Source organism: Epinephelus fuscoguttatus, linkage group LG9, assembly GCF_011397635.1.
Source record: "Epinephelus fuscoguttatus linkage group LG9, E.fuscoguttatus.final_Chr_v1".
Taxonomy (NCBI): domain Eukaryota; kingdom Metazoa; phylum Chordata; class Actinopteri; order Perciformes; family Serranidae; genus Epinephelus; species Epinephelus fuscoguttatus.
The window spans coordinates 23,278,560-23,306,334 of NC_064760.1; the positions used below are offsets into that span (position 1 = coordinate 23,278,560).

At 41.5% G+C, this 27,775-nt stretch overlaps 1 protein-coding gene across 2 annotated transcripts in view; it reads left to right on the forward strand.

Annotated features, from left to right (window-relative positions):
• The window catches only part of LOC125894236 (dedicator of cytokinesis protein 2-like), a 151,828-nt gene that overhangs the window by 12,991 nt on the left and 111,062 nt on the right, over positions 1 to 27,775 (forward strand). For both annotated transcript variants that reach the window (XM_049585512.1, XM_049585513.1), the window contains exons 13-23: positions 2,033 to 2,283; positions 2,644 to 2,742; positions 4,971 to 5,043; positions 5,326 to 5,429; positions 7,736 to 7,934; positions 10,825 to 10,922; positions 11,018 to 11,107; positions 11,380 to 11,480; positions 14,849 to 14,983; positions 24,759 to 24,867; positions 26,772 to 26,842. In XM_049585512.1, the coding sequence (XP_049441469.1) occupies positions 2,033 to 2,283; positions 2,644 to 2,742; positions 4,971 to 5,043; positions 5,326 to 5,429; positions 7,736 to 7,934; positions 10,825 to 10,922; positions 11,018 to 11,107; positions 11,380 to 11,480; positions 14,849 to 14,983; positions 24,759 to 24,867; positions 26,772 to 26,842 (1,330 nt within the window). The remainder of the gene's footprint in view (positions 1 to 2,032; positions 2,284 to 2,643; positions 2,743 to 4,970; positions 5,044 to 5,325; positions 5,430 to 7,735; positions 7,935 to 10,824; positions 10,923 to 11,017; positions 11,108 to 11,379; positions 11,481 to 14,848; positions 14,984 to 24,758; positions 24,868 to 26,771; positions 26,843 to 27,775) is intronic.

A 27,775-nucleotide genomic window follows, 5' to 3' on the forward strand; every position in this document is an offset into this window, starting at 1 on the left:
TCGAGAATCATCCAAACAACCTCACGTCCAATACTGGCCTTCCTTGGGTCCTGAGCAACACACCTGTTGTGGCACAAATGCGTCCCCTAGTAACACTAGAGTATATGCATGTGTAACATACGCTCTCTTTATTCATCTGTTGTCAAATGTACTGTAACCTTGGATGTGTGAGACAACTGGACATGGCACTGCTGCTCAGCCTTGCTTCTATTTTTTCCCAGTGGCTACCAGTGATACTGCAGCAAAAAATTCCCCTGTGGCCCAAAATTTTCCCATATGCCGTTATAAAAGACATGTCTGTAAAACTGTTGACAGGACACCGCAAACTGCAAACAAGGTCAAATATGACTCTATATAATGTTTGATATAATGTTTGACATCATTACAATGTAGAGATGACGTGCTGATCAGGAACTTGTGGGCACGGCCAGTGGGAGAAACACTACTACGCATATTCAGTTACGTAAACGCGGAAGTTCAGAACTTTTTTTAGCATATGCCCCAAGTGAGCATCATTGCTCATCTCCCTGAATCGGCACCACCTCAGGGTCCAGTAACCAGATCTAATAATTCGTAACTGTAGTGAGCGATGGAGAGCCTGCTGTACTCAGCGTGCCATGTATCAATTAATAGGCTCCCCTCTCAATACAGTTCAAAGTTTGTATGTTTCACACTACTAATAGCCTGGATCTCAAGAGCTCACAGTCAACACCACACTTCCTTCAGTCCTCAGTCATACATTCAGTAATTGGGAAGTCGATCAGGTTGTCCAGAAACACAAGGGACAGACATGCAGACAGAGACTCCTTCCATAAAGTTTGATTGTGTCTCACAAGGTTTAGTGAAGTGTTGAATGAACTCTCTGATAGCCGCACATATCCTGTGGTTTTCTAAGCTGTTCTGGGTGACTGACATTGGTCATTATAGCTGTATAACAGGAGAATATTTCTCTCCTCCAGGCCTGTGACACTGTAAAGTAATACAGAAATCTTGTTTAATTACCAAGGAGTGAACGAGGAATGAATCAGAAATTCTAGCTGATGAATATCAGATACCAGCCTGTTGATATGATGGCCTCATTTAATGATGATGGACATCTTTAAGTGAAATCCTACAGTGAAACAGAATTTCTCTACAAATTTAATGTATCTCTCAATTTGTCAAATCATTACTCTTTAGATTAACAACCCATTTAAAAGCAGCAACATATCCTTGACAATATGTGCTGCGCATCATCCTGTCGTCTGTCTAAAGAGTCAGGAGTCTTGAGATTCTGAGTCTCGATAGTCTCAATGCTTTTTCAGGGGTGTATGCACTCCAGGTTCATACTTGTTATCTTGGTTTCTACTGGAACATATTAAGATGCTTTAATGTTCAAAAAACTTAATTTTCCTCGTACTGTCAGTGCTGGAATGCCTGTATTCACCCTCTGTCCGATACGCTCTGCTTTGGTGCCGAAAAGCCCAGTCTGCTCAGGTCACGCTCTGGTCAGTGTTTCCTACTCTTCCTGTCTTCACTATTGGCATCTCTGCACTGTTTTTGTAGCATGGGGAGTGGCTGTAACGGAACATAGCTGCACTTTCTATCATGAAAAATCAACTTTTAAAGTTTCTAAACCAAAATCCTCACGACCGGACATGTTCCAGCAAGAATATGATCTGTATCTGGGGAGAAATGAACAACACTGACAACCAAGATTACACGTTTCCCTGATGTTAGCATGTAGCTATATGTAGCAGTGTAGGCTACTTAATATAAACACCTGTAGTGGCATCCCTGGAGCAGATGACCAAATTAGGAAATCTGTCAGAAGCTTGGAGCAAAAGTAGATTATTTGAAACTTTGGTCCTGTTTTGAATGAACGTTAGACAATGTAAGATTATATATCTGGCAGAAAGTAAGGAAAAGCACAGCAGGGCAGGTAATTAGCAGTCTCACTGCATACATCCTGATGTTAATTGTGGACCTGATGTCTACTGATTAAACATTAATACACAGCTGTCTTTCTTCCTCTCCCCCCACCTCCCTCCAGGTCTGTGGGTGACCTTGAAGGCTCTGGTGGGAGACATAGTTCAGATCCGTAAGGAATACCCTCACCTGGTGGACCGCAGCACCGTGGTGGCCCGCAAGCTGGGCTTCCCCGAGATCATCATGCCGGGAGATGTTCGCAATGACATCTACCTCACCTTACAGGGTGGCGACTTCGACAAATACAACAAGACAACACAGAAGAACGTGGAGGTCATCATGTGGGTCTGTGATGAGGAGGGCAAGGTCATACAGGTGAGCAGCATAAAGAGATGAGGTCGACAACACGCAGGGCACGTCTGCCTGTTTGAATAGGATTTGTGTAAACAGGGATTGGTTTGTGTGTGGGGGTGTGAAATAGAGTGTGCAGGTGCATGTGTGTACTGTTTGTGTAGTATTTAAGAGATAGAGGTGGCATGGGTCAGTGAGCAAGCAAGGCACTGATCAAGCACTTATTCACCCTCTCATAGTCGGGGGCATATAGACGTGGCTTTATCCCAGTTTGAAAATCCATTTTAGACATACATGGACGCACATGCACACACACGTACACACAAGCATAAAATCCCTTAGTTCAATATGACACGCATTTTTCTCTCTCTCCCTCTTTCCCAGAATTCCATCTGTCTGGGAGCAGGGGATAAGGCAGTCAGCGAGTACAGATCCGTCATCTACTACCAAATCAAGCAGCCCCGCTGGATGGAGACAATTAAGGTGTGTGTGTGTGTTGTAGAGGTGTACAGAGGCATCATTGTCTGTACCTGAATCTGTTCACCCAACAAAATTTTCTGTCTCTGTAGCTGTCATATCCAGACGAATGTATTTTAATAACTAAAACACAGCCACAAGTCTTTGATCCATGTTGGTAATAACTGCACTTTTAACAGTATTAACCTTGTTTTAAGGCGAGAGCACAGCAAAGAAGGAAATGACAACAAAAAACACAAACAAAACAGACCAAAAACCACATTTAACTCCATAGCCTACTCACTTACTTAGGATAGAGTCATAGATATCAAAGAAAAATGACCAAATCAACAAGATCTGCAAGTCAACAAATCAGGCAGGCAAAATGCTCCGATTCTACAATGCTTCCTATGAGCAGATTCTCTAGTTCAAAAAGAGACCAAACTTTTCTATGAATGTCCATGGATGGTTTTGAGCCATACAAAAGCCACATTGTGTCCTGCAAGTGACAGTAAGGCTTGTTATTTTTAGCAGAGACAATTTCCGCAAAAACTTGAAGCCCGTAGTGGCCGGTTAAGAGAAGTGAGGAGTCAGCAGTCAGTGAATCTATAACACAGTCAATAAAACAGCTTTCTCAATAATTATGAGTCATTGCTACCATGAGAGATCCTCCAGCATACAGTTATAAATGTACAGACAAAATATGAAGCTTATAGTCTCATATTTTAGCTGCGAACAGATGAATACTCAAACATCCACACAAGACTAAAGGCTAATGACAGAGATGATAAATATAAATGGTAACGCTTTACTTGAAGGTATCTACATAAGAGTGGCATGACACTGTTATAACTATGACATGACACGGTCATGAACCTGTCATGAACATTATGTACATGTCATAAACATTTCTGACTGCTGTCATTAAGTGTTATTCTCTTTTTTGTGATGACAAATTGACATTGTTGGGGTTGTCTTGATTATGACAAGTTTACAGTAATTAAAGTGACATTACCAGAAGTTGTCTTTGTCATGACAACTTGACATTAACCAGGATGACATTACCAGAAGATGTCTTTGTCATAACAGCTTGACATGAACAAGAAATGCACCTCTTTTTGTGTTTATGACAAGTTGACATAATGATTGATACTAAGGCATCTTCTGGTAATGTCATCCTGGTTAATGTCAAGTTGTCATAATAAGGACATCCCAAACAAATTTACTGTCAAATTGTCATGACAAAGACAACTTCTGGTAATGTCACTTTAGTTAATGTCAAGTTGTCATAATCAAGACAACTCAAACAATGTCAACTTGTCATACAAAAACCAAATGATACTTAATGACAGCAGTCATAAACGTTTATGACATGTACATAATGTTTATAACAGGTTCTTGACCCTGTCATGTCACCCTTATGTAGAGACCTTCAAGTAAAGTGTTAGCATATAAATATATATGATCCACTATAGCTAATAAAATATTTAAATAGGAGTTTTTTTTAAGCATTACTTTCATTTATTTCAGGGAACTTTTATTTTGTAATTCCACAATTATTTCCCAGCTCTTTTTATTTCCATAACACACACAGCTAAAAACTACAGGTTCTAAGCTTCATTGTGATGTATAATCTGTGGGACTCTTGCAGAAATTCAGCTGCCGCACGAGGCTTTTGCTTTGCTACTCTGACAGCTCCTCGTAAAGGGGAGAGTGATAGCGGGGAACGGTCAGCTCTAAGCCCACTGCTGCCCAGTGTGTGCTGACTCGGTGGGGTTGATTAAAGAGTATAGCATCAATTTTCAATTAAGTGTAGTGAATCAAACGACTGATTGATGAAGTCAAAGTCCTGTGTTACAAACAGACCAGGCATTTTTATCTTCTGGTCATCCACAATGATATCAATCAATTTGAAGAAACAAAAATGTCTCTCATTGCTTTTCCCCTCAAACAATGACAAGCAACTTTTTGTGGAATAAATATTTGTTTCTGTTGCATTATTTGTGCTTTCCCTGGTAACGTATTCATATTCAGCTACTTCCCTAGTGTGTTGTGGAAGGAGTTGCATACAGTGGAAGAATTTCACTCCTGTCTATAAAAGCAACTCCTTTCAGTTTCCTCGAAGGTGCCTGATGTTTATGTAGCATTTGCATTCCGCTTTTCAACTGTAGCTTTACAGAAAATAAGCCCCCGAATGTATACCTGTAAATTTTGAAGATATATGATTTTATATTCTATAATAACATCCTCTCCAGGTGGCAGTCCCTCTGGAAGAAATGCACAGAATTCATTTACGCTTCATGTTCAGACACCGCTCTTCCCAGGAGTGTGAGTATCAGCCTCTCCTCCTCTGCCTATCTCTTCTCCTCTTACATTCACACTCTCTACTACTCTTATCCCCGGAGCATTATGGGACACTGAAGGGACCGAATGATTGGAAGCAATTTGGAAAATGACCCAAGGCATCATTACACACACTTGATTATACAAATCAGTAGTCTTTCTTCCTCCCATGCCTGGTTTCTCATCCTCCCTCCCTTTCTGTTCCCCTGACGTGTCTTTCCTGATCCTCCCTCCTTCTGTTTATGAATCCGTCTATTTTGTCTCCAGCCAAGGACAAGAGCGAGAAGAACTTTGCCATGGCCTTTGTGCGTCTGATGAAGGATGACGGCACAGTTCTGCAAGATGGACTGCACGACCTCGTCGTCTTCAAGGTCAGAACCAGAAGCAGAACTTTTTCAGAAAGAAAACAGATCAAGTCATGAAAGGGTTCAGTGTCGTCGTCAAAGAAAAACAAATCAAATAAGATGTAAAAGAGACCAATTTCAGCTCACTAAAAAAACCCTGACTCATTTATTGTCACCTGAATACCCTCCTCCTTGACCAAAGCATTTAGACTTTTACAGATGCTAAAGCTCCCCTGGGAGTAATAAATGACATAGTGAGCCTTTTATGATGAGAAAGGGTCCCAGCTCATAACTTTTGTTGGACCAAACAGTCTTGGATTAAACAGCCAGACCACAATAAGTCTGAAATCTGAAAAGCAGTATGTCAAATCAAAGTAAACTCTCACCAACTGGTGGTTAAACCTGCAGTTTTAGCTTTTATCAAAGTAACTTTGTGTCATATTTGCTGAAACTATCACCATATCCACACAGTAGTACATGAGACAACTAATTTGTGAAAAAAAATCACACTCCTCCTCCTCCTCTTCCTCATAGTGTTTCTAATGGCATTTGCTAGAATCTGCCACAGCTAAAGGAAGCAATCATAGCTGAGGAGTCTCTAACGCAAACATGTCAGTCACTGCTTGTAAACTGCGGTCAAACTGTCAAACTAGGCAGCGGTGGTCAAATATGAATCAAGATTCTGTCACTGCATTGCCTATTTCTCACCTCACATGTTTTCAGAAACATATTTTAGTGTACTGTTTAGCTGTAAAATGAGAAACTTTGCTCCAGCTGGTGGGTGGTGCTTCGCTTTGGCTGTACTGTTTTCAACATGGCGGCCAGGTCACAAACTTTCTCATTCTACAGCTAAACAGTAGACTAAAAAATGTTTCTGAAAAAGTTTGAGACAATACAAAAGCAACACAGATACAAAATCAGTTAACAGTTTGACTGTAGTTCACGAGATGTGATTGACATGACTGACAGCTTCGTTCGAGACTCCTCGGCTCTGATTGGTTGTTTTCATTCAGTGCGGTGGATTTTTGCAAATGCCATTAAAAGCACCATGAGGAGGCAGAGGAGCATAATTTGTTCACATTCTGTCTCATGTATTACTGTATGGATGTAGTGACAGTTTCAGCAAATATGACAAGAAGCTATTTATCTTAAAGATATCAGCTACAGCTTTTATAACACGACTGGTTTACAGAATTCTTTTGACACATCATTCATGATCAAACCTGAAAGAATGCAGAAGATTATTCTGACTGTGCCAAAGCTCAGTGCCATTCCTCACATAATTATGGAAGGCTTTATTTGGATATAGTAGTGAAAAATGAGTGGTAGACTTTACAAATCACTGAAGCCTTTTAGGTTATTTGTCTAAAACATGACATAAAAGGTCAGATTTACTGTCGGTCTGACATATACTGTGCATACTGTAACAGTTGTGCTCAGTTGCAGCCATCATCAAGGCACACCTAAACATATAGTGAGTCTGGACGGGAGATTATGGCCGCCCAGGTTGAGTGAAACCCAAATAGATTTCCTGCCAAATGAGCCAAAGCTAAGATTGAATCCCCCTATTGATTAAATGCCAAACGCAATGAAGATTAATTACTCGTGATTCACTCAAAGACCAAATGGATGGTCCCTACGTGCCCTCTTTCTCGATTATCTCTCGTTATCCCTGCATTCCTCTCGATCTCTGTGCCACTCATGGCTTCAATCTCTTACTCCCTTTTTTTCCACCCACTCACTCATTATTACTTATTGGTTTGGCATTAAAGAGGGCAGAGTTGAGGTTTGAAGCCCAAATTAATCAGTGACCTGAAGATGGTAGATTGATGTGTGGCGAAAATGCAAGTACGATCACATCATTAAACAAGCAAATAATATAGAAAATCAATATTCTAACATGATCTGTCTTTCTCTTTCTCTTCTTTCCATTGTGGTCACTCTAAGTTTTCAGCTGCCACCAAGTTTTTATTTTTCTAACCTGTCCTGGCCCCAGTGTTTCCAAAGCTATGAGTTCACAAACTGAAGTTGAGTTAGGTCGAGGTAGATGAGGCAAAGTGATCACAAGGGATTACTGCTGTGGAATCGGTGGCTTCAATCATTGTTTTTCCTTCAGGACTGGCCTGATAAATCACCGCAAGTGTAACAAACCCCAGTGACTTCTACTCCCGTATTTACATCAAGACATTTTGACTAAGCACGGGAAATATGATTTGTCTCTCAATGCTGCTGGGACAGCCACCAAACATCTGTGCCATTATTAACAAGTTGTAGCAATGCTGGTGTGTCAACATTACTGGGTTAGACATGACTCCCCCACATTGTCCTCTCAGGGTGACAGCAAGCGCATGGAAGATGTGAACTCCTACCTGTCACTGCCCTCATCCCGCAACCAGCAGGGTGACCTCCACAAGGGGACAGGCCTGAGCCGCAGCTCCAGCAATGTGTCAGGAAGTGGAGGCCTGTCAGTCAGCTCTAGAGACAGCTTCTGCATCTCCACCCTGGTCTGCTCCACCAAGCTCACCCAGAACGGTAGGTGCATGTGTGTCTTTGTTTGTGTGTGTGTGTGTGGGGGGGGGCAGGTGATGCAATATTCAGATCGCCCCTTTGTGACATTGTGTTGACATTAAGCCACTCTACAGACTTGGCAGGGCAAAACATTTTCATTCAAAAAATACACACGCACCCTCAGGTTGAAGATAGGTTAGGGGAGAAATTATTAGGAGGAGGGTGTTTGAAATTAAACCTGACACGTCAAAAAACATTAACTAACATCTTCTTTCAACAGAGTAATAAGGCCAGGCCAAGACAATGAATCATCTGTTGACTGTGAAAGTGGTAGAGGACAAATCCACTGCTTGGAAGGTCTCTTTAAATATACAATGTGTAGTTTTATGCCACTAGGGGTCTCTCAATCAAAACAAAAACAAAAGGTGGAGCAATGCCATCATTGCAGTCAGTTTATCCTGGTAAGGATTCCTTCAGCATGTATTGTTCAGGAGGTTCAGGAATTTACAGCAGAGGTCTCTTCCTATCCAAAAGAACCAGGCCAGGCGATTAAGGCAGTTGAAAACACTGAATAAAGTAGTTTCAATTTATAAGTAACTGTTTGGCTTGTCGTGAAGGGGCTGCTAGACTGGCTGCAGCTAATGTGTGCTCACCTATTTTCTCTAATAACTTAATATCCAGACGTTCAGGAGGTTTTTACCAGGAGCCGTATTATCTTCAAATGTCTCCTCCTCTTCAAAACCAGCATACCCTGTGATTTAAAGCAGTAAAAACACTAAATAAAGCAGTTTCATGTCAAAAATCTGTGTTTCTCCAATGCTGTTTGGTTCACCAGGGGCTGAAACTGAGCTGCCGCTTGCCTTTGCTCAGCTTGTTTCTCTGATAACTTTAGATCCAAACGTCTCATGACTAAAATCCTTCATCAAGTTAAAACATATAGTTAAAAACTGTGGCTTAAACTGAATAGTAAGTCAGTTTATCACAACTTCTGGCAGACAACTATGCTGACACATGTGCAAAGGGGATATGACGACAGTGACCAATTGACACAAACTGAATCCTTGATTAAACTTTCAGGTTTCTCTGGGTTCAAACTGTTTTAATACAGAGAAGTTACATATTATATCTTTAAGTCCTAAAACACTACTGGTCTAGTGTGCTTGCCATCTTGTCTTGGGCTAAATGGCTGGAAATTCAGATTTCTTGTGAGAAAACTCATAAAACTAGTAGTAAATGACAGGTAACCTGCAACCCTCCCTGACCTCATTACGCTAAATGTTATTTTCAGGTTTAGGGCTAAAAGTTGAATCAAGATGACAGTAGCTAAAGGGTGAGGTGAGGGTTAGGGTGAAGTAGACGTCCAGCCAATTAACTGAGAGTCAAGAGCATGTTAATTAGGTTAATGGTGCCGGAACTACAAGTGTGTGTGTCTGTGTAATGGTCATGGGATAGTAAGCACAGGATAGGGGGAACTGTACATGGGTTCGATTAGTGAGGAGTGTCGTCATTTTGTCCTGTACTCTCTGGCAGGCAGCCACATAACCACACACAAATACACGCACACACACAGAAGCGCACACCTAAATCCACAAATGCATGTGTGCACACACATTCCAGACAGTGAGGTGCATCAGGCACAGGTGCAGTGCAACAGCTGCTACTGAGGAAGCCAGTCCATCACTATAATGAACATTATCCCGCAGTATTAATCACCTGTACCACACACACACACACACACACACACACACACAGACAGACACAGACTTCCAGGCATGTATGCACACAGTGTTGTTTGGGGCCACCCACCAGATGTGCGGCTTGGCTTGGTGAGTCAGAAATTATTGGACAGGAAAAGCGGTGAGCTTCAAGCGGGCGGCCCTACAGAGACATGGAAATCTGCCCCATGTCAAACTGTAGCAGAATTAATGACAGCAACTGTGGATTTGAATGTTCAGCTTAAAGTCTCACTAAAAAAGAGGAACAGGGACTGTCCACATGACAAATCATCACTTGACAAATTGCTGCTTTGGTGTTGCTTATCAATCAGAGATGAATTTGGAAGTCACAGACCTGAGTGTATTATTGTTAGTAGGGCTGCAGCTAACAATTCCTTTCATCATAGATTCATTTATTGCTCTTTTTTTACTTGATTCAACCAGTTGTTTAGTACACAGTAACCACTTTTATTTGTATATGTTATGCACTCAATAGATACATTTCTCTCAGATTTTGGGTAAAATTTTGTTAAAATCCATGTATGACCACCTCTCCTTTTCCAAGATAATCCATCCACCTGACAGGTGTGGCATATCGAGATGCTGATTAAAAGGCATGAGCACTACACAGGTGCGCCTCGGGAGTGAAAACAAAATTGTTGTGTTTAAATTTTTCTCCAGTGTAATCTATCTATCCATCCATATAGATGTATAATAATATACTATAAATACAAAACCCCAAAGTGTGAGATTTACTCAGTTATCTTACATTAATAGGAAACAGAGAAAGGCAGTAAACCGCTAATTATGACATTGTTGCCAATTTATTTTCTGTCACGTAAACGATAAACTGACTTATTGTTTCAGCTCTAATTTCAATGCAGTGTATCAGCTCATTAACTCAAACTCCTTATCTTCTTTTGCATTATATTAAAAAGTGCCAAGTCACTGAAAGGTAAATTCAGAGTAACAGCTTATATGTATTCTGCGCCACAGTCAAGGAGACATGTAACACAGAAGGAGACACACGCTGTCAAATGTTCAAGGACAGAAAGTGAGAAATTATACAATACAATATAGAGAATGACATTTTTTCAACCAATACATTTCCATTGCAATAGCTTTGATCCACTCTTAAGTCAGACAGTTGGTTGTAAGACAGCTGAACAGAAAGTGTGCTGTGTGTCTCTTCTCTCCAGTGGGCCTGCTGGGGCTGCTCAAGTGGAGGACTCGACCTGAGCTCCTCAAAGAAAACCTGGAAAAACTCAAAATCATTGATGGAGAGGAGGTGGTCAAGGTCAGTGGTGTGAATACGAGTGTGTCCTTGCATAAGTGTGCAGACCGGCATATGTGCACTCTCACCGGACCTCTCCTTTGTCTGTGTGTGTGTAGTTCCTGCAGGACACTCTGGATGCCTTGTTCAACATCATGATGGAACACTCCCAAACTGACGACTACGACATCCTTGTGTTTGACGCCTTGGTGAGTGTGTGGTGTGTGTATGTTTATCCTCTGATAATGTTGTGTGCGTAAGTCTGTGTGTGCGGTTTGTCAACAGATGCAGCCGATTTGGTGACAGGCTGTCTCTTTGTGTATCCAGTCTGACATCTTTGCGTCTACTCATCCATCTTTTTCCAAATAAACATGTCTATCAGATGATTGTACATAACTTTTTATCTGCCCAGTAAATGTCTCCTGCTGTGTAAACATGTAACCCTCTCTCTGTCTCTCTGCTTCCCCCTCCTGTCTGCCAGATATACATCATAGGTCTGATTGCTGACAGAAAGTTCCAGCACTTCAACACAGTGTTGGAGGCCTACATCAAGCAGCATTTCAGCGCTACGCTGGCCTACAAGTAGGTCACTTCCTCCCACTTCCTCTCATCTCATTCTGTTACATTTTGTACACGCTCCCTGAATGACAGGAGGCACTGATCTCATCTACATGTATGTTTTGCACCAGATTTGAATGAATATGACATACAAGATTTTACACCATTTTTCACGCTTATAAGCCAACTTTTTTTTTTATTTTTTACCTGGACCATATTTTCCCATTTTCTTGTATCTAAGTGACTAATAGCGATAACAAGTTTTCAAAGTGGTCCAGTATTGGGAGAGACAGAGGTGAAACAGGCCGCAATGTAACCAGTTGGGGCATTTGTGCACTGTCAATTTATGACCTCTAAAAGTGCTTGTTTTTTTATCATTGACAGACTCAGATTATTATTCTTAATGTCTGACAACATTATGGAAAGGATCCCCACAAAGATAGTCTTTTTTGTTTAAACAGAAACAGCCCAAACCAACCAGGCTCCATGTAAAAAAACAGTAATTTTAAAGTCTATTGGGTCAGCCTATCTTCACATCTAACTTGGTGAATTGAGGGTTTATTTTAACCAAACAAGAGGTGTTTATTGTTGGAACACTGGAAAGATGAGGCGAAATGTTTTTTGTGAGTTTTATTTTATGTCTGCCGACTTCAAATAACATGTGTTTAATGATGATAAAATTACTGTTTGTTTAAAAGGAGTTTGGTGGGTTTGGCAATGGCGAGTTCAAAGCTGTTTCGAGTTAACCAAAAAGGATCTTACTGTTTAACAAAAAGGTTTTTATCTCTGTAGGGATCCTTAACATAATGTTGTCAGACACTTATAAGAACAATGGTAAACAGACTGCACTTGTATAGAGCCTTTCCAGTCTTCTGACCACTCAAAGTGCTTTTACACAACGTCACATTTACCCATTCACACACATTCACACACTGGCCGAGGCTACCATACATGTCCCCACCTGCTACTCAGTAAGCATTCACACACACTCACACACCAATAGAACAGCCATCAGGAGCAATTTGGGGTTCAGTATCTTGCCCAAGAATACGTCAACATGCAGACTAGAGGAGCCTGGGTCAAACCACCAATCTTCAGATTAGTGAATGACCCACTCTGCCTCTGAGCCACAGGCGCCTCAGTCTGAGCAAGCACTTTTAATGGACATAATTCATGGTGCACAAATGTGAACGAGACAAAGATAGGTACCTTAAATTCATACCAGCAGTCTGACTGAAAAAGACGCAACAAAGCAAAACATTGCAGACAAGCAATATATAATGTGCATGAAAGTAAAACACGGTAAGTAAGAGTTACGTAAATAATTAATAAGTACTCCAGAGAGCAAAAAGTTGAGTTGCAAATCAGTATGTTCATGCAACAACCTTGTTAATGCCTTCAGAAAGCAAAGTCATCTCCTTTTGAATCTGCCACAGGAGACTTTATTATCAATTAAACCCACCGAGCGCAACTGGCTATATTAGGTTTAAATCATTTTACCATGGGCACCATAAAATGCCAGCTGACTATTTAATTTAGCTATGACCTTTAGGATTTGTAATGACAGTGTTAGACTTCATGTAAAAAAACAAACATACAAAAACAAATATAATACTGATTTTGTGTGAAAATGTAAGCACAGTATCAGCAGTTTTCTTGTTTGCATTTCAGTGAGATTAGATGATCTTTCCTGAGGCAGGTCTCCCACCTCTTGGGAATTATGAAATCTCTTAAATCCCATTAGATAATCTCAATGATGCGCTGTCATCAAGCCCAAAAAAACAGACTGTTGTGTGGTTCCTAGAAAGTTGGACAGAGCAGCTTAAAGCACCGCACCAGCAACGCTTACATAGCATTAATGTGGGTTGTCCCCATCTGTGTCACAGACATAATCCTGTCAAGTATGCCATATTTCATGCCAGGGTTACACAAGTGTTAAACCTATTGTGGTAAATTGTCACCTGAAGATCTAATGTTCAGCGACTGAGTACTGCATTGTACCCAGCTGCCACTGGAGGTCAGTGTGTGTGCTGGCCTCTGGAGTACTTGACTGAACAGGATTAGAGTTTTAACCCTGCCTCTCTGTGGAGTAGCAGCTAAAGCACTCAGGCATGCACCCCAAACACTTCACTCTGCTTCTTACTCGCTGTTAATTCACTTCAATTGATTCAGTGGGCACTAGAGACAGCATTTGTTTGCACTGCCAAAGCTCCAGTTAGGAAATTAAAAGCAATTCTGACTCTTGCTGCTCTCTTCCCCCTTGAATCTTTTCTTGGTTTCCCCCAACTGCTTCTCCTCCTCCTTGGCTTTCTTTGCCCAATTATCCCTGAAACTCTCCTCCTCTTTTAACTGCTTTTCTCTCTTCCTGTCTGTTCGTCATTCCATCTACTCATCTGTCTCCTCACCATCACTCCATCCCTCCCCCTGCCAGTGTGTTGGTGTTCACCCTCTTAAAGAGGGTCACTGCAGCTTAACGCCTGTCAGCCCAGAGGCTGTTATGTAAAACTCTCTAACTCCCTCTCACTACATTTTAAACTCCCTATCTCTTGCTCTTAAAAAAGAATAAATCCTCCCGTGCTTGCCTTTAAGCCATGCACCAAAACAAAACCAGGGGAGACTGAATGGTAATAACGCTGGTAATATTTTCAAGGCCACCCTGATGGCAGTGAGGCCAGATTAGAGTTCATTTTTTAAGGGGACTTTTATTGTTTAAGAGGATTGGGTAGTTTTAAACCAGTTAGTGGGTGATCCCCTGTTGCCCTTTCATGGAAATAGAGCCATCACAAAGCCAGAAGTCTCAACCCTCTTAAGTCCTACAGTATTGTTTTAAGTGTCATGAATATGCTAGTGGTGTGTGCCGTTGAGATGATGCAGTGGGAGATTGGGCAGAGAACTGCTGATAGGTCTTAAACTTAGACTGAACTCTCGCCACCCACACCTCACTCAAACTGCTTTGACACAGTGGAATATTTATGTGTGTCTAAAGACGCCTGTGGGGTATGCATGTGTTGGAGGATGATTTTTTTTTTTCACCATGCATCTGAGGGCAAATAGAAATGTCTGTGAGCTGTGTGAAAGGTACATCTGTTGAGGTGTGAAATACTATTTTGCCATTTTGCCATTTTTCCACCTCCACCGCGCTGCCAGTCTTCCCCTCTCTCGTTCTCTCACCCTCACTCTGTTGCACTCTGTCTTTCTGCTCTATGGAAGTGAGAAATGGAGTTGGTGATTAAATTTCCAACCTGTGGATTGTCAGAAAGGGAATGACAATCCTGACTGAATGATTTTGATTTTTTCCTTCCTTTTTTTCCTCTGTCCTGATTATGTTTCCTATTCTTCCTCTCTACTTGCTCTCTCTCTTTCTCATCTTTGTATTATATCATTCTCCCCAGAAAGCTGATGTCGGTGTTGAAGAGGTATCTGGATGTGTCCAGCCGGGGAGAACAGTGTGAACCCATCCTTCGAACCCTCAAAGCCCTCGAGTACATCTTCAAGTTCATCGTTCGCTCACGCATGCTCTACTCCCAGTGAGTGTTTGTGCACTGATCATTATGATAATGACAACTAATTACTTTTTGGACTCACAATAATGCAAATACAGATTCTTGATCTCACACACACAGCCCAGTGACAAAGCAGGAGTAATCGTTTTTGACAGCTCTGTGAGAAAAGGCTGCTGATTACAGCACTAACGTTGCTAATAAGCATTGATGATGAAGTGCAGCGTCCGAATGAGAGCTAATGACAGGGCAGTGCTGCTGAACGGGCAGACGACAGAACACCAGACGAACAAAGTTCCTGCAGGAGAGACTTATGACACCTACTGTGCTGAGCCGAGAGCTGCGCCGTACGATAAGTGTAAACACCATTTATAACTGCAGCACAAAAATTGATGCTGACAGATCAGATCCATGATCCACAGCAAGTATTATGTGCCTTGCCTATGGGTGACTTGAGTACCTGTGTGTGTGTGTGTGTGTGTGTGTGTGTGTGTGTGTGTGTGTGTGTGTGTGTAGATGTTTAGTATATAAATCACAATCGTGTGCATAATTGAGTGCTTGTTCACATAAGATTGCAAGGTTTATGTGTGAATTGTTATGAGTTGTGTGCCTCTGTCAAAAGTCAGGGTGTATATCCCGAGTTTTTTCACAGTACGATATCGATTCTTTGGACAACGGTATGATATTTGCCAACATCACAAAGTCTGCCACAAAATGATTTTGATTTGATTTAATTCAGGGGTCTGCGATTGATATAAGACATTATCATATGTCCATTTAGTACACCCAGCTGTCTTACTCACAGCTGATTTAAGTTACCGCGTCTCCCGACACAACAGCTGGGTTGTATTTCAGCCTGCATGCATGTTTTTTCAGCCAAACGCTTTTGAAACAGAGCAGTGTTGCTGTAGCAAGAAGTTAGCCGAGTGAGATGCTTGTTAAGACGATTGATCGTTTGACCCCTCGTTAGAAGCAATGTATAGTGGTTGTATAGCTGAGTTTCAGTGGTGTCTGTCCATCTGTGTGTGTGTTGATGTGTGTATGTGTTTGTCTTTTGAAGTCCACCGGTCAATGAGGTCTGTCTTTTTAATCTTCTAGAGGGCATCACGGACTTTGTTTGTTCGAAAATGGTGTGTTTGTTTATCGATGTGGTGGATGTGTTTGTTTATTCAGCGTGTGCGGATCTGTGTGGATGTATTAGTGTGGGTTCCCCAGTGGGTGAGTGAGAGTGTGTGTGTGTGTGGGCACGTGTGTGTTTACAAAACATACATCTAAGTATGTCTGAGTGTTAGTCTTTGTACATGTGCACCCCATTATATCTCCGCTGCTCCTGGACTGACTGAGCTCCAGTCACCAGACTCCCCTGGGTATCTCTGAACTGATAAATCTCCCACTCCGTCTCTCTTTCTCTCCTCCTCTATCTGTCATCTCCCAGCCGATGACTCCAACTTGCTCTGCATCTAAAGTTTTCGCAAAATATCTCCTCCTATAAGGCCTGGCCGTGCCAGCAAAGAATGAGGTATTCAAGGCAGCCGCTGGTGCTGTAGGTGCATCTGTAAGGCTCCATCATCATCACCATCAAGACTAGCAGTCATTAATAGTTAAAGAGGCGGCGCTGAAGATTTATTAGCTTGTCAAATCGGCTTCGTGTTCATGCAAAGTCTATTAGGAGCATGTGATGTTTGCTTCAAAAATATGTAAGGCATGCTGCTGCACCAGATTTTGCTCTTTCCTTCACCTTCTTCCCGTCCTTCACGCCCTAAAGCTTCCACATTACTTCCCTGTAGTCTAGTTCATCAGTTGTATCTGTTTCTTTTTCCTTCCCCGGAGCACCTGCTATGTTCTATATTTCTCATCTGTCGTCCTCTTTCCCTCCATCCCTTCTCTCTTCTTTAAATCTCACCTGTCTTTACTTCATTCCTCCTCTTAATTTTTTCCCCACACATTTTCCTATGAGAGCACATTGCATTCATTATGTAAGTAAAAAAAAAAGGATGTTATCTAAAATGATCTTTTCTCATTATTGTGATATAGATCTAAATATTATGAGATCACTTCTGTTTCCTGTGAGATCTCATAATATGATTATGTAATCTTTTCTTGTCATCACAGTATCTAGGATTTCTAAATTTGTTATCTTGCGAAAGAAGACGTAATCTCTGGTAACGATAATAATAAAAGCATATCTTAAAATAATGAGAAACAGTTTATAGTAACATAGCATTCATCACACAGATAACTGCAATCACAGTGAGGCATTTGTTCCATCCATCAGGTACAGATATCTCAAACTTTACCGACCGAACAATATTTTAATGAATTCCATCTTTGCCAGAGCTTTACTGATTGGCCCGAGGGGTCCACAACGTTTGTTCAGTTGTCTGGTCGAATAAATTCTTAAACACTAATACAATTTAACAATACTCAAGGTAACTGTGTGACTCATTGCACCGCCCTTGCATTCATAAAAGTTTCAATGATCAGTCTCAGAGGAGCAATGTCGTTTTTATTGTACTGTATTGATGCATCGCAGCCTTGTTGGTCACTGCACCAGTTATTAGCTCGCTCAAGCCCATGATGCTAAATATCTGCTTTTCAAATTTGAACAAACCTGCAAGAAACCTCTGGGTACTTTGTTAAATGCAACAACCTTCATAACCCATTGCTCCTGACTAGAGGCCTCATCAGTCGATCAGTCAAGTTTATTCTGATAAGAAATGGTGATGTTGTAGATATTTAAATAATATATTATTTTAAAACTATTCTGTGCTCTTCATGGTAGAACTATCCATACCCACATCAGCTCAAAATGAAGTTAGTTAAAAGGACTTTTGCAGAGGCAGAAGTGGAGGTCAAATTCTGCCGTCCTCAGCATTATTAAAATGTGAATTGTAGATAGATTAAAGTCCAAGGAGGGCTGTCATTTCAGGTTAATTTTGCTTTTGATAGCCCGACACCCATTAACTGGTAACTAAGCGATTAATTTCTAAGAAAAAAAAAGCAAAATGACGTGATATAAAAGAGGCTTTTCCTTTTAGTCCAGTATTGTATGATTCAGTGAGCTTTAATGCCTCATTTAAAAATGCTATTCATTTACATGTGGTGTAATTTTAATGTTTTGAGTAGTAAATTTCTTGCCTTTTTTTTATTGGTTCTGTGGACAGATAGGCAGCTAGCTGTGGTAACTTGGAAACATAGCTCCCACTGCTCTCCCTCAGGCCCTCCATTAGCCTTGGCCAGTCTTCACTGTGCATCACTCAGGACAGATGGGAGCTAATGTCAGTTAGCTGGGTTGCTCATTTGTGATGAGTACTGGTAACACCGTCCTGCAGGGGCGATTGCTCTGAGACAACAAGGGAGGCTGAACTTCCCCTAAAATTTCATAGAAGAAATGGTCAAATATGCACTATTGAATTTACATTAAAATAAGAATTTACATGGCATTAAATGTGCACTAGGAGGCGTTTCACATCATGACTATGATGTTCAAACGTCAGCTGTTTATCACCAGTTTTCAGAGTGACCTCCCCGTCATACATTCTTCTGTCAGCACAGTGGACGCGGAGCCTCCAAGCATTCCTATGAGACAGCACTGAGCAGGTTTTTTCATGCAGCAAAGTGAGACGGTCATTGGATACGTGTGACAAAATCGTCACTTCCAGGGAGGCTCAGCTTCCCTGGGACCTAATGGAGCAGTAAGGAGAGGACGCTCGGTGTATGCATGATGATTGGAGGAATTGTGTAAAAGGCTGAACCCCTTTGTGACTGACAGTGCTTTGGAAATACACAGCGGCATCGTCGAGTGGAGTCATCTGACAGAGTGCCGTCTGGAGTTCCTTATTTCCATAAGCGATATAGCTCATTGTCACCATTTGTACAGTACAGTTCAGGTGTTTAAACCCATCTGAAAATCTTTGAAGCGTGTTTTGCTGTGGTTCTATGGCATGAGTGTGGTTGAAAAATGGCTTCAGTTAAATGTTCCTTTTTTAAGTCACTGCCTCGCTACAATATGGCAAATTTTATGATGTAAACTTAAAGTGAGCTTCCCCTGTTTGAAAGACCAGCAGCCACCACTGCTGTCCTGGTATAGCGACTTTGGGACTACATAGGGGGAAACCCTCTAGTCTGCCCTCACGTAGCCCCGTTGGTTAAGCAGTTTCATTTTGAGTCACAAAACCCCTTTGGCATTGTTAACTATGTCAGATGTTACACCATCCATGCTGACACTGGTAACGGTGCTAACAGAGCTAACAGTGATACAATAGTTAACAATGCAAAAGAAGGTTTGCAGCTCAAAGTTGACACTGTTCCTGAATCTTAACGCAGCTAGCTGTCTGTTTGTCTCCCACCAGATCTGGGTGGTGCGCAGTGTAGTAAACTGAAAAGTAGCAAGATTAAACTTTAGCCGGTCAAAAACACCCTCTGCAGTTAATCAGTTAATGTTTAACTGTCCCTAAGTCTAAGCTTTACAGTGATATATGACTTCATATTATTTTGTGTAGTTTACCTTCTTTTATGCCACCTGTATAAGTAAAATGGAAAAACAAGAACAAAATGAGTGACAGAAGAATAAGGAAAGGAGTGATAGCACATAGAAAGCTTCCATTGCTGGAATTCTTTCATGCATGTTCCAACACTTGGGACATAATCCTTTAAGAAAATCGCCATGAGACATGGTCCCTCCAAATTGGCACCGCAGTATAATATTAGGGGTACTGGCTCATGGACTGCTACTTTATTGCAGCATTGAACATTTTCACTGATTGGTCCAGTGGGGATACTGCAATTATAAATCATCACAAGGTGACATTTGTGACTGATTTGGTAAGACAGGGATTGTATAATTCACAGGGGACATGTTTGCCTTGTTGTTCTCCTTTTTCCTTCGCCTTCTCTTATCCACAGCTACATGCAGCTGAGCCGTCCTCCTCCTGTACTTTCTCTCCCGTTCGCCCCGTTGTTCAGTTTTCCTCAGTGTCCCTCACTCATCTCTCTCCTCCCTGTTGATTCCTTGTCCTTCATCCGTCTCTCTCTCTCCTCTCCATCTGTCTCCAGTACTAGTTTGCTGCTAGTATGACGTATTTATGTTGTTGTTTATGATGTGAGGGTATTTAGGGCCTGTGTGTGTGTGTGTGTGTGTGTGTGTGTGTGTGTGTGGTGTAGATAAGTTGTAGCAACAGCCTATGGTCATTTTAGTTCCACATGGATCTTTTGAGATGTATTAAAGTGATACCCTTCAGGCTTTAACATGCTATACTGCTATACTGTATAGTATAACTAATTTAGGGAAGTGTCTGTGTGGCAGGAGTGCACAACCTGCAGTTATCACACCGACACTGACCCTGACACATCAGACATCATCTCTCTCCCTACACACACACACAAACACATACACAGAAACACACACATTCTTGCACAGACAGGGCCGGTGGATTAAGCAGGACAATGCGTCTGTAATCATAACTGTGCTCTGCAAAGAGCCCAGTGATAATACCTCTGTGTGTTACTGCCTAATCCCTCCCCCCACATGCTAAATTCGCTGTGTGCCACATGCTAATCCTTCCCTCCAGCACTCATAACTTCTTTTGTAATTAACAACTGCACAGCTCCGCTGAATCAGACAGAGATAGTGAGTAGACGGGAGAAGGAAAGGGGCGGAGAGATGGATGAGAGAAGTTTGCTAGGGGGTGGAGGAAGTTGAACTGAAGGGATGGTAGAGGAATGTGTGGGTGTTTATATGTGATGTGAATAGCAGCAACAAAGATAACCCAGTTTTTTTTTTGGTTAAGTCAGAGGAGGATTGTTATAATCACAGCAGTCAGCACTTATCAATGTTTAATTTTACCTTGTCATCACAATGCTGCATGGGTTTGCTGCATCACTATGATAGCATACAGTGCATCGAATAACAAGTGAGTACTGGGCAGGCGGTAATCTCAGGGACTGAAATATGAAGCCAATGTGGAAGTACTAAAAACTGCAGTTCCTCTAATGGCCACTTGAGGCTGGCTCCTGAAGCGAATCAATCACCATAGACCCCCATGTTAAACAGCCCAAATTTACAGCAGAACTAAACACATAGCCTGGTACAAAAACGCTTTTGGTTTCTATTGCTAATTTCACCATTCATGACAACTGTATGGGGGGTGAATTTATATATCACTGATTTGAGTGACAGGCTGTCTGTGAGGCATCACCGCAATCTGTGAGTCATATCCACCCTCTCGTCCACATATGGTCACTTCTGGCCCAGAAAAACCAAGATGGAAACAGCTGAAGTGCCAATATTTTATGCAGTCTGTGGAACCGGGTAGCTCTGTGTGTTATACTTTCAGTGTCATGGTCTCACAGCTTCATATGTAAAATGTGCAATGTGTAATGCCTGGTCAAATGCTCTAAACAAATAGGGAGCAGCGTTTACCTCCTCCCACCCCAGTATAGCTTTCCAAAGTTCCAGTCTTGCCTCGCCAGGATTAGTAATGCAAAGAGGATACAATACGCAGGGTTCCCAGTCATGACATTTTGTTATTTGCAATGACATTAATTGTTACAGAAATCTTACATGGATAACCTTTCATGTAACGTAACATAACGGCGAATGTATTTTCTGTAGCTCTTGATGTAACATCTGCGTCGATGCGTGACAAATTTTTGTTTACCATCAAATAATTCTGTAATTTTCACCTCGCATTCCGTCTCTCCCTCCATGTATGGATTGTGTTTGAATAGAGTTTGAATCTGATATGTTTTAATAATGCTGGGCAAGTTAAGCCTAGTTTACATTACATGATTTTCACCCTGATTTTGTGTCGCGGAGACTATCGTAATCTTTTGAGTGTTCATACATGGCAACATGTTTTTCTGTCAGAGGGAGTCTCGCCAACTGCGTTACAACCTGTGTGTGCACACCACAAGATTTCTCCTCCGAGCCCTCGCCGACAGAGCCCCAGATAATGTGGTGACGTCACCAAACTTTTAGACGACACATCATAGAGGCATGGATGTTATTTATTACCCTATTATGTCCAAACATAACGGGCTCCCTGTGACCTTGTGCCGCCATTGTTGTTGTTGTTGCTTGCCGGCTGGCTTGTCAGTGTTGCCAGATCTTGGGAGAGAAACAAGCAACCAGGGCTATGGAAACAAGCCCAAAAGAAGCGACTATCATGCGTTTAAAATAACTTATTAGACAGATATATATATAAAGAAAGGTGACGTTTAGAGAGCAAGCCCAAATAAGCAACTCCACTTTAGAAACAAGCCCAAAGTTGCGGCTAATAAGCGGACCTGGCCAGTGGCAACCCTGTGGCTTGTCCTCCTTACATTTCTTCCATCCTCTTGCATGCTGACGTGGGACGTATCCTGCCTTTTCTAGCATGCCAGATATCCAGTCCCAGTCACAGACGAGGGGGCGACTTGCTCGTAGGTTTGTTCACACATGAGGACTCGTCGTGGCAGGCTATCTGCCGACTCACCTCCGACCCAAGGTGGCTCTCAAGATCCTCTGCGACGTGAAAATCGTGTAATGTGAACTAGGCTTTAAGCAAGAAAAATAATCCTGTGTGATTTAATATGTTTGCATACCTATGCCAGTTTTTTGAAATGGAGCAATTAACATGGGTATCCATAGGGTTTTCAGTTGTCATTTCGGTTTCATTTAAAAGTAGATCATGGTAGTTCCAAGGTACGGAGTATTCTTTTTTAAAAAAAAAAAAAAGAAAAAAAAAGAGAATGAACCGAATTGTTGGCTGTCACTCCCCGACTCCGGAAGCTTGGCTGTGCTGTGTCCACAGACTGCATGTAATACATAACATTTTGAGTACACACTACAGTTCTATTTGTGTTGTACATCATGAACAGTCCTGGAAATTTTTTATGGGTCTTTGAAAAGTCATAGAAAAGTTTTCATGGAAATTTTGTCCTGGGAAATGTGTGGGAACCCTGACTGTGCCAACTAATAACTAACAGCAGGGTAAGAATTCACCAAACTGCTGCAACTTTAAGAGATGGTCAAAATAACAATGCTATCTTAAAATCCTCACATGTGGTGTTGGTCTATATTCATGTTATAGTTTCGTGTTGTTTTAGAAAGACCATAGTAGCCAGAAAACAGCCACATCAAAACCATATATCGACATTTGGAATGTTTTTCGGTACAGTTTGTATCTAGTTGCACTAAAGATACCTGTCGCTGAAAAGCCAACGTTAGATGTTTCTTACCAGTCTAAAGGAAACGTTATGAGTTCAGCATCATATCTCATAGCTTTACTCTCCAGGAGCTCTCTAGTGGTGGAAAGCCACACCAATTTTTACTCTTGTTATCACCTTTTTCTTTGGCACTGAATGTTGTTTCTTGCTACAATGCCTCTAACTGGTGGCTGTACCTTCAATGTGAATGACAAGCCCTCGGGGCAGCTTGAATTCTTCGTCATCCCATGCTGGACTGAGAGCAGACTGGACGCTACAGTGACTCTGACCCCCCTCTTGAGGTACAACTGGTATTATAAGACAGAACAGAACAGCAGGGCTAGCTGGTCAGCATACTAAGTACAGTAGATATCTCTGTAACACAGTCTGTTGATGTCTTTGTGATAACACCAGAGCTGTTGCTTTTACATGTTCTTTTGATAACAGCAGTTCCTTTTTTTAAAGTTTTAAAACTAAAATTACAGCCATATCTACTGGTTAAATTCTAAAGCACCTTCATGCTGAATGCATTTTCTGCCATAATACTGAAAGAAGAAGTGAGAAGCTGCAGCCAATTCAGTTGATGCTTCATTTCCATAAAACACAAGAATCTATGTGTAATTTCACTCGTTGCCAGATTACTCTGAGTTGGCGCAGACAAAACCAGTGCTGGCTCGATGAAGATAACTTCAAAAACATTATCATTACCAACTTGGAATCATTCTACACTGTGATGAAAAACAACTACTGCGGAATAATTTACATCCCAGTGGAGTCCTTGGTTGTTTTATCAATAATAAAATGCTTAAAAGCCCAGAATAAAATCTGTCTAGGGGATAGAAAAGGTAGGTTTTTGATATGAAGTCACAATAAAAACAGGTTTTCAAGTAAAGAGGTGACTTAAAATACAGCAGATTATCATATATTATAATCATGTATTATCCTACTAAATCCTTCCAGAAAACAAAGGATTACAAAGTAGTTTTAGCATAACAGGGATGAGTCAATACCTCCTCCATAAGTACATGCTTCAGTAGAAGGAAAAACAGGTTTCTGTGTAAGATAAAACACCAGTTCATAATGCACGATGATCCCTTGGGTTATGATCGACTAGATATAAAAATCATGTCATGAAGTCACACCTGGCCCAAGTGATGGAGATGATAAAACAGGTATGAGCAAAGGCAGGAGGCAAATACAAGACATACCGTGAACTAAACCCTCGTCCAACCTTGTATGTTCAGCTGAAACATTTTTATTATGTTATATTTCAGTTAATAAATGTACTGTTTTTTGCTTAACCCTTGATAATCTTCCCATATTTCTGTTGCACTGAAACATATAACTATGGCTCTTTCTGTCTACATCTACATCCAACTTGAGCTTCATGTCAGACAACCTTGTTTTGACACTCTGTCTCTCCACGCTCCACCTTCACTGATTATTTACCCCCTGTTGTTTTCTCTCATCTTTCAATTCGCTCCTCGGTCCTCCCCTCCATCTACTTTGCTAATCACGTCATGTTTTCTGACATTTGTTGCATGCTCGCCTCTTTCTCTTTTTTTTTCTGTTTTTCCTGTTGCGTTTCCATTAATTTTCCCCCTTGCCCTCCCAGGTTGTACGAGGGAAAAGAGCAGGCGGAGTTTGAGGAGTCGCTGAGGAGGCTTTTTGAGTCCATCAACAGCCTGATGAGAACAGACTACACCACCACTCTGCTGCTCAGGGTAATCATGCATGCTCACGCTGCACACCATACTTCACCACCTAGCAGTCCTCTTTACATTCTTCTCGTCTTTATCCTCACTCTTTTTCACTCTTTCTTCTCATTTTTTTCCCTTTACTTTCACCTGTCTGACCCTGGCTGTGTTTCATTAGTTGTTCAACATGCCCTCGTTGACTTTTCTTCAGCACTTGCCCTTGGGGAGGAATTCCTGCCGCCATCATAAGTGTCGCTCCATTTGTTTGAAAAACTGAAGTGAACTTGTTGAGATCAACCCTGAGGGAGCAAAGTCAACATTGATGGTCACTCCAGAGGTGTATATCGCCCACATTGTATTGCAGTTATGTATTTGATGCAAGAAAATACATCCCTGGTTTGACGGCAGTAATGTCGTTAAAACTCTGGTTGGGAGCAACAAGGACAAGGAGAAGATGAATAAATTGTAAAATAAAAATTAAATAAGTCCACTACCTGACATTCTTTTCAGTTTCACATTTTCTAATATATCTTATAGGTTAATATAGGTAGACATTCATGTGTATAGGTTCACCAGTTAACACATATTTTCGAGAGACAATTGATAGCTTGATATTTTACTGAAAAATTTTACAATTAATTCCAGTAAATATTTACTTAGATTTTGTACTTTTCAGCTTGTGTGATTTCTTTACTCCAGACTACAGCTGTCAAGCGATTAAAAGAATGAGTCTAATTAGTTACATACTCTGTGATTAATTAATCGCAGGCAGACTTACTCAGCTTGCGTATGGACGTCTGGTCGAGTGTGGCTTGACGAGGCTAGCTGCTAATGCTAGCATTAGAGGCTGTGCTAGCTCGGACCTCTGGGTTTGCTGCTAAATGCTTTGCGTTGAGGTGATAGTTCAGGCTTGAAGTACTCCGATGGTACGAAAATTCCTCACTGTAGAAATACAGAGAATGGTGCTCATATCAAAAGCTCCATCTGGGCATTTTTTAAAAGTAAGGGCCAAGCAGTGTCATCTCATCCGTCTCTATCACGTAATAAAGCCAAAGTAGCCTTCAGTGATGCACGAGGTCAGAGGGCACCACGGAACACGATTAATCAGCGTTAAATTAACATGTTATTTTGACAGCCCTACCTCAAACATTATCTGTAAATGCATTATGAAATTGCCTTTTAGCCAGATACCATAAATCCATTGTGATAACAGTTAGGATTATCATAATACAGATCACAAGCAGTCCTAAATCAGAAGCTGATGCAGCCAATTATCAAGTGTCAATGTATTGCAATTATCTACAGAAGATTCCTTTGCCTGATTGAAATGAGTCTGCAGGTATTTCTGATGATTTATAGACATCAGTATAGCACCGAGCCAACAGCTGGTGGTTGATGATGATAGTTTGGGCTGAGGTGTACAAGGGTACATTTTGTTTAAGTCACCCGCTGCTCCCCTGCTGACTTTCCCTCTGCTCTCCAGGTGGCCTCTGTGTGATCTATGTCGTTACATAATACGAAGGGCTGAGGGTATGTTCATGAAGGGAAATGGAACTACTAATAAAACGCAGTGTTTGTCTCATCTTCCTGCTCCTCCACACGCTCTGACTTCTCCAGTGTGAACTCTCGATGTGATTCAGCCAACATCTCTATTCTGCTGCTTTATGTCTTTTTGTCATCCTCACCATTGACACCAAGGCAGACATACAAACCGAATGAGTCATAGACAGTTTGGCGGACACACAAGTGGCCCCATAAAACATTAAACAGATACTTACTCACACTTGTGATCAGAGGCTATATGATGGCAAAGTCACCTTCTATACACCAGCAGCTTCCACAGGATTTCAAGACAGTATTTTAACAGGGTTTTCTTGTGGTGTGTGTGTGTGTGTGTGTGTGTGTGTGTGTGTGTGTGTGTGTGTCATCAGGTTGCTGCTCTGAAGTATCTGCCAACAGTCCTGCATGATGTTGAGAAAGTGTTTGATGCCAAACTCCTCAGGTAAGCTTGCCTTTAAGCACACCGACACACACTAGCACATTATCTTGGGTCTCATTCAGGGACACTGACAGAGAGGATATATGGGAGCTTTCAGCTCAGCTGAAGTTTTCCTCCTGGCTTTGTTCAATGACCCCCGTCCTTCTGTCTCCCACACATTCCATCCTGGTTGAGCCCCACCTTCTTTATCAGGTGATAAAAATCTCATCAAACTGACATATACACAAGGACACACACTCAAACGCTGTCTGCGCCTCCTCCATGTGCCCCTGAGTGAATTGACAATTTCAGTGAAACCATCAAACAAAACCCATTTGAACCTCTTCTCCCAGGTTTATTCTCAGTCTCCTGAAGAGCAAAACGACTGGGAATGGCTTGTTTAACCTCTCTTTGACCCTGAATCAAACTTACAATATACAGTTTAGCCCATGAAATGACCTCAGTGTATACACTCACCAGCTTGGAACACCTTTTTCTAAAGTAGAAATTTAAGGCACTTTATTTGTCCTCTAGCAATACAGCACCCGAACATGGATCCATTGTCTTGGTATGACCTTGTTTCTTTTCGTAAAGAAGATGTTAATCGATGTTCTTCACTGGCCACGTTCCTTTTCAAACACCCTCATCCTCATAATTTCTCTTCTCACTTTTCTCTGACCTGAGTGTGCTTTTGTGGGTTTGTGGATTATCCACATCTGCCAGCTCAGTCCCTGGAGTGGCTTGATGTCAACACAGTGTCACAAAGGTGCTACCTTTAACACCTGCCACACAGACACACTCAATCAAGTACACACGTACACAGGTAGAAAGGTGACACGGGGCAGAAATAAAAAATCAGCTCACATTTTCTCACTTTGTGTCATTCATTTTCTCTGCCTCTCTCCTCTGACCGCATTCACTCACCCCTATTGTCTGTCTTCTGCATTTCTTCACACA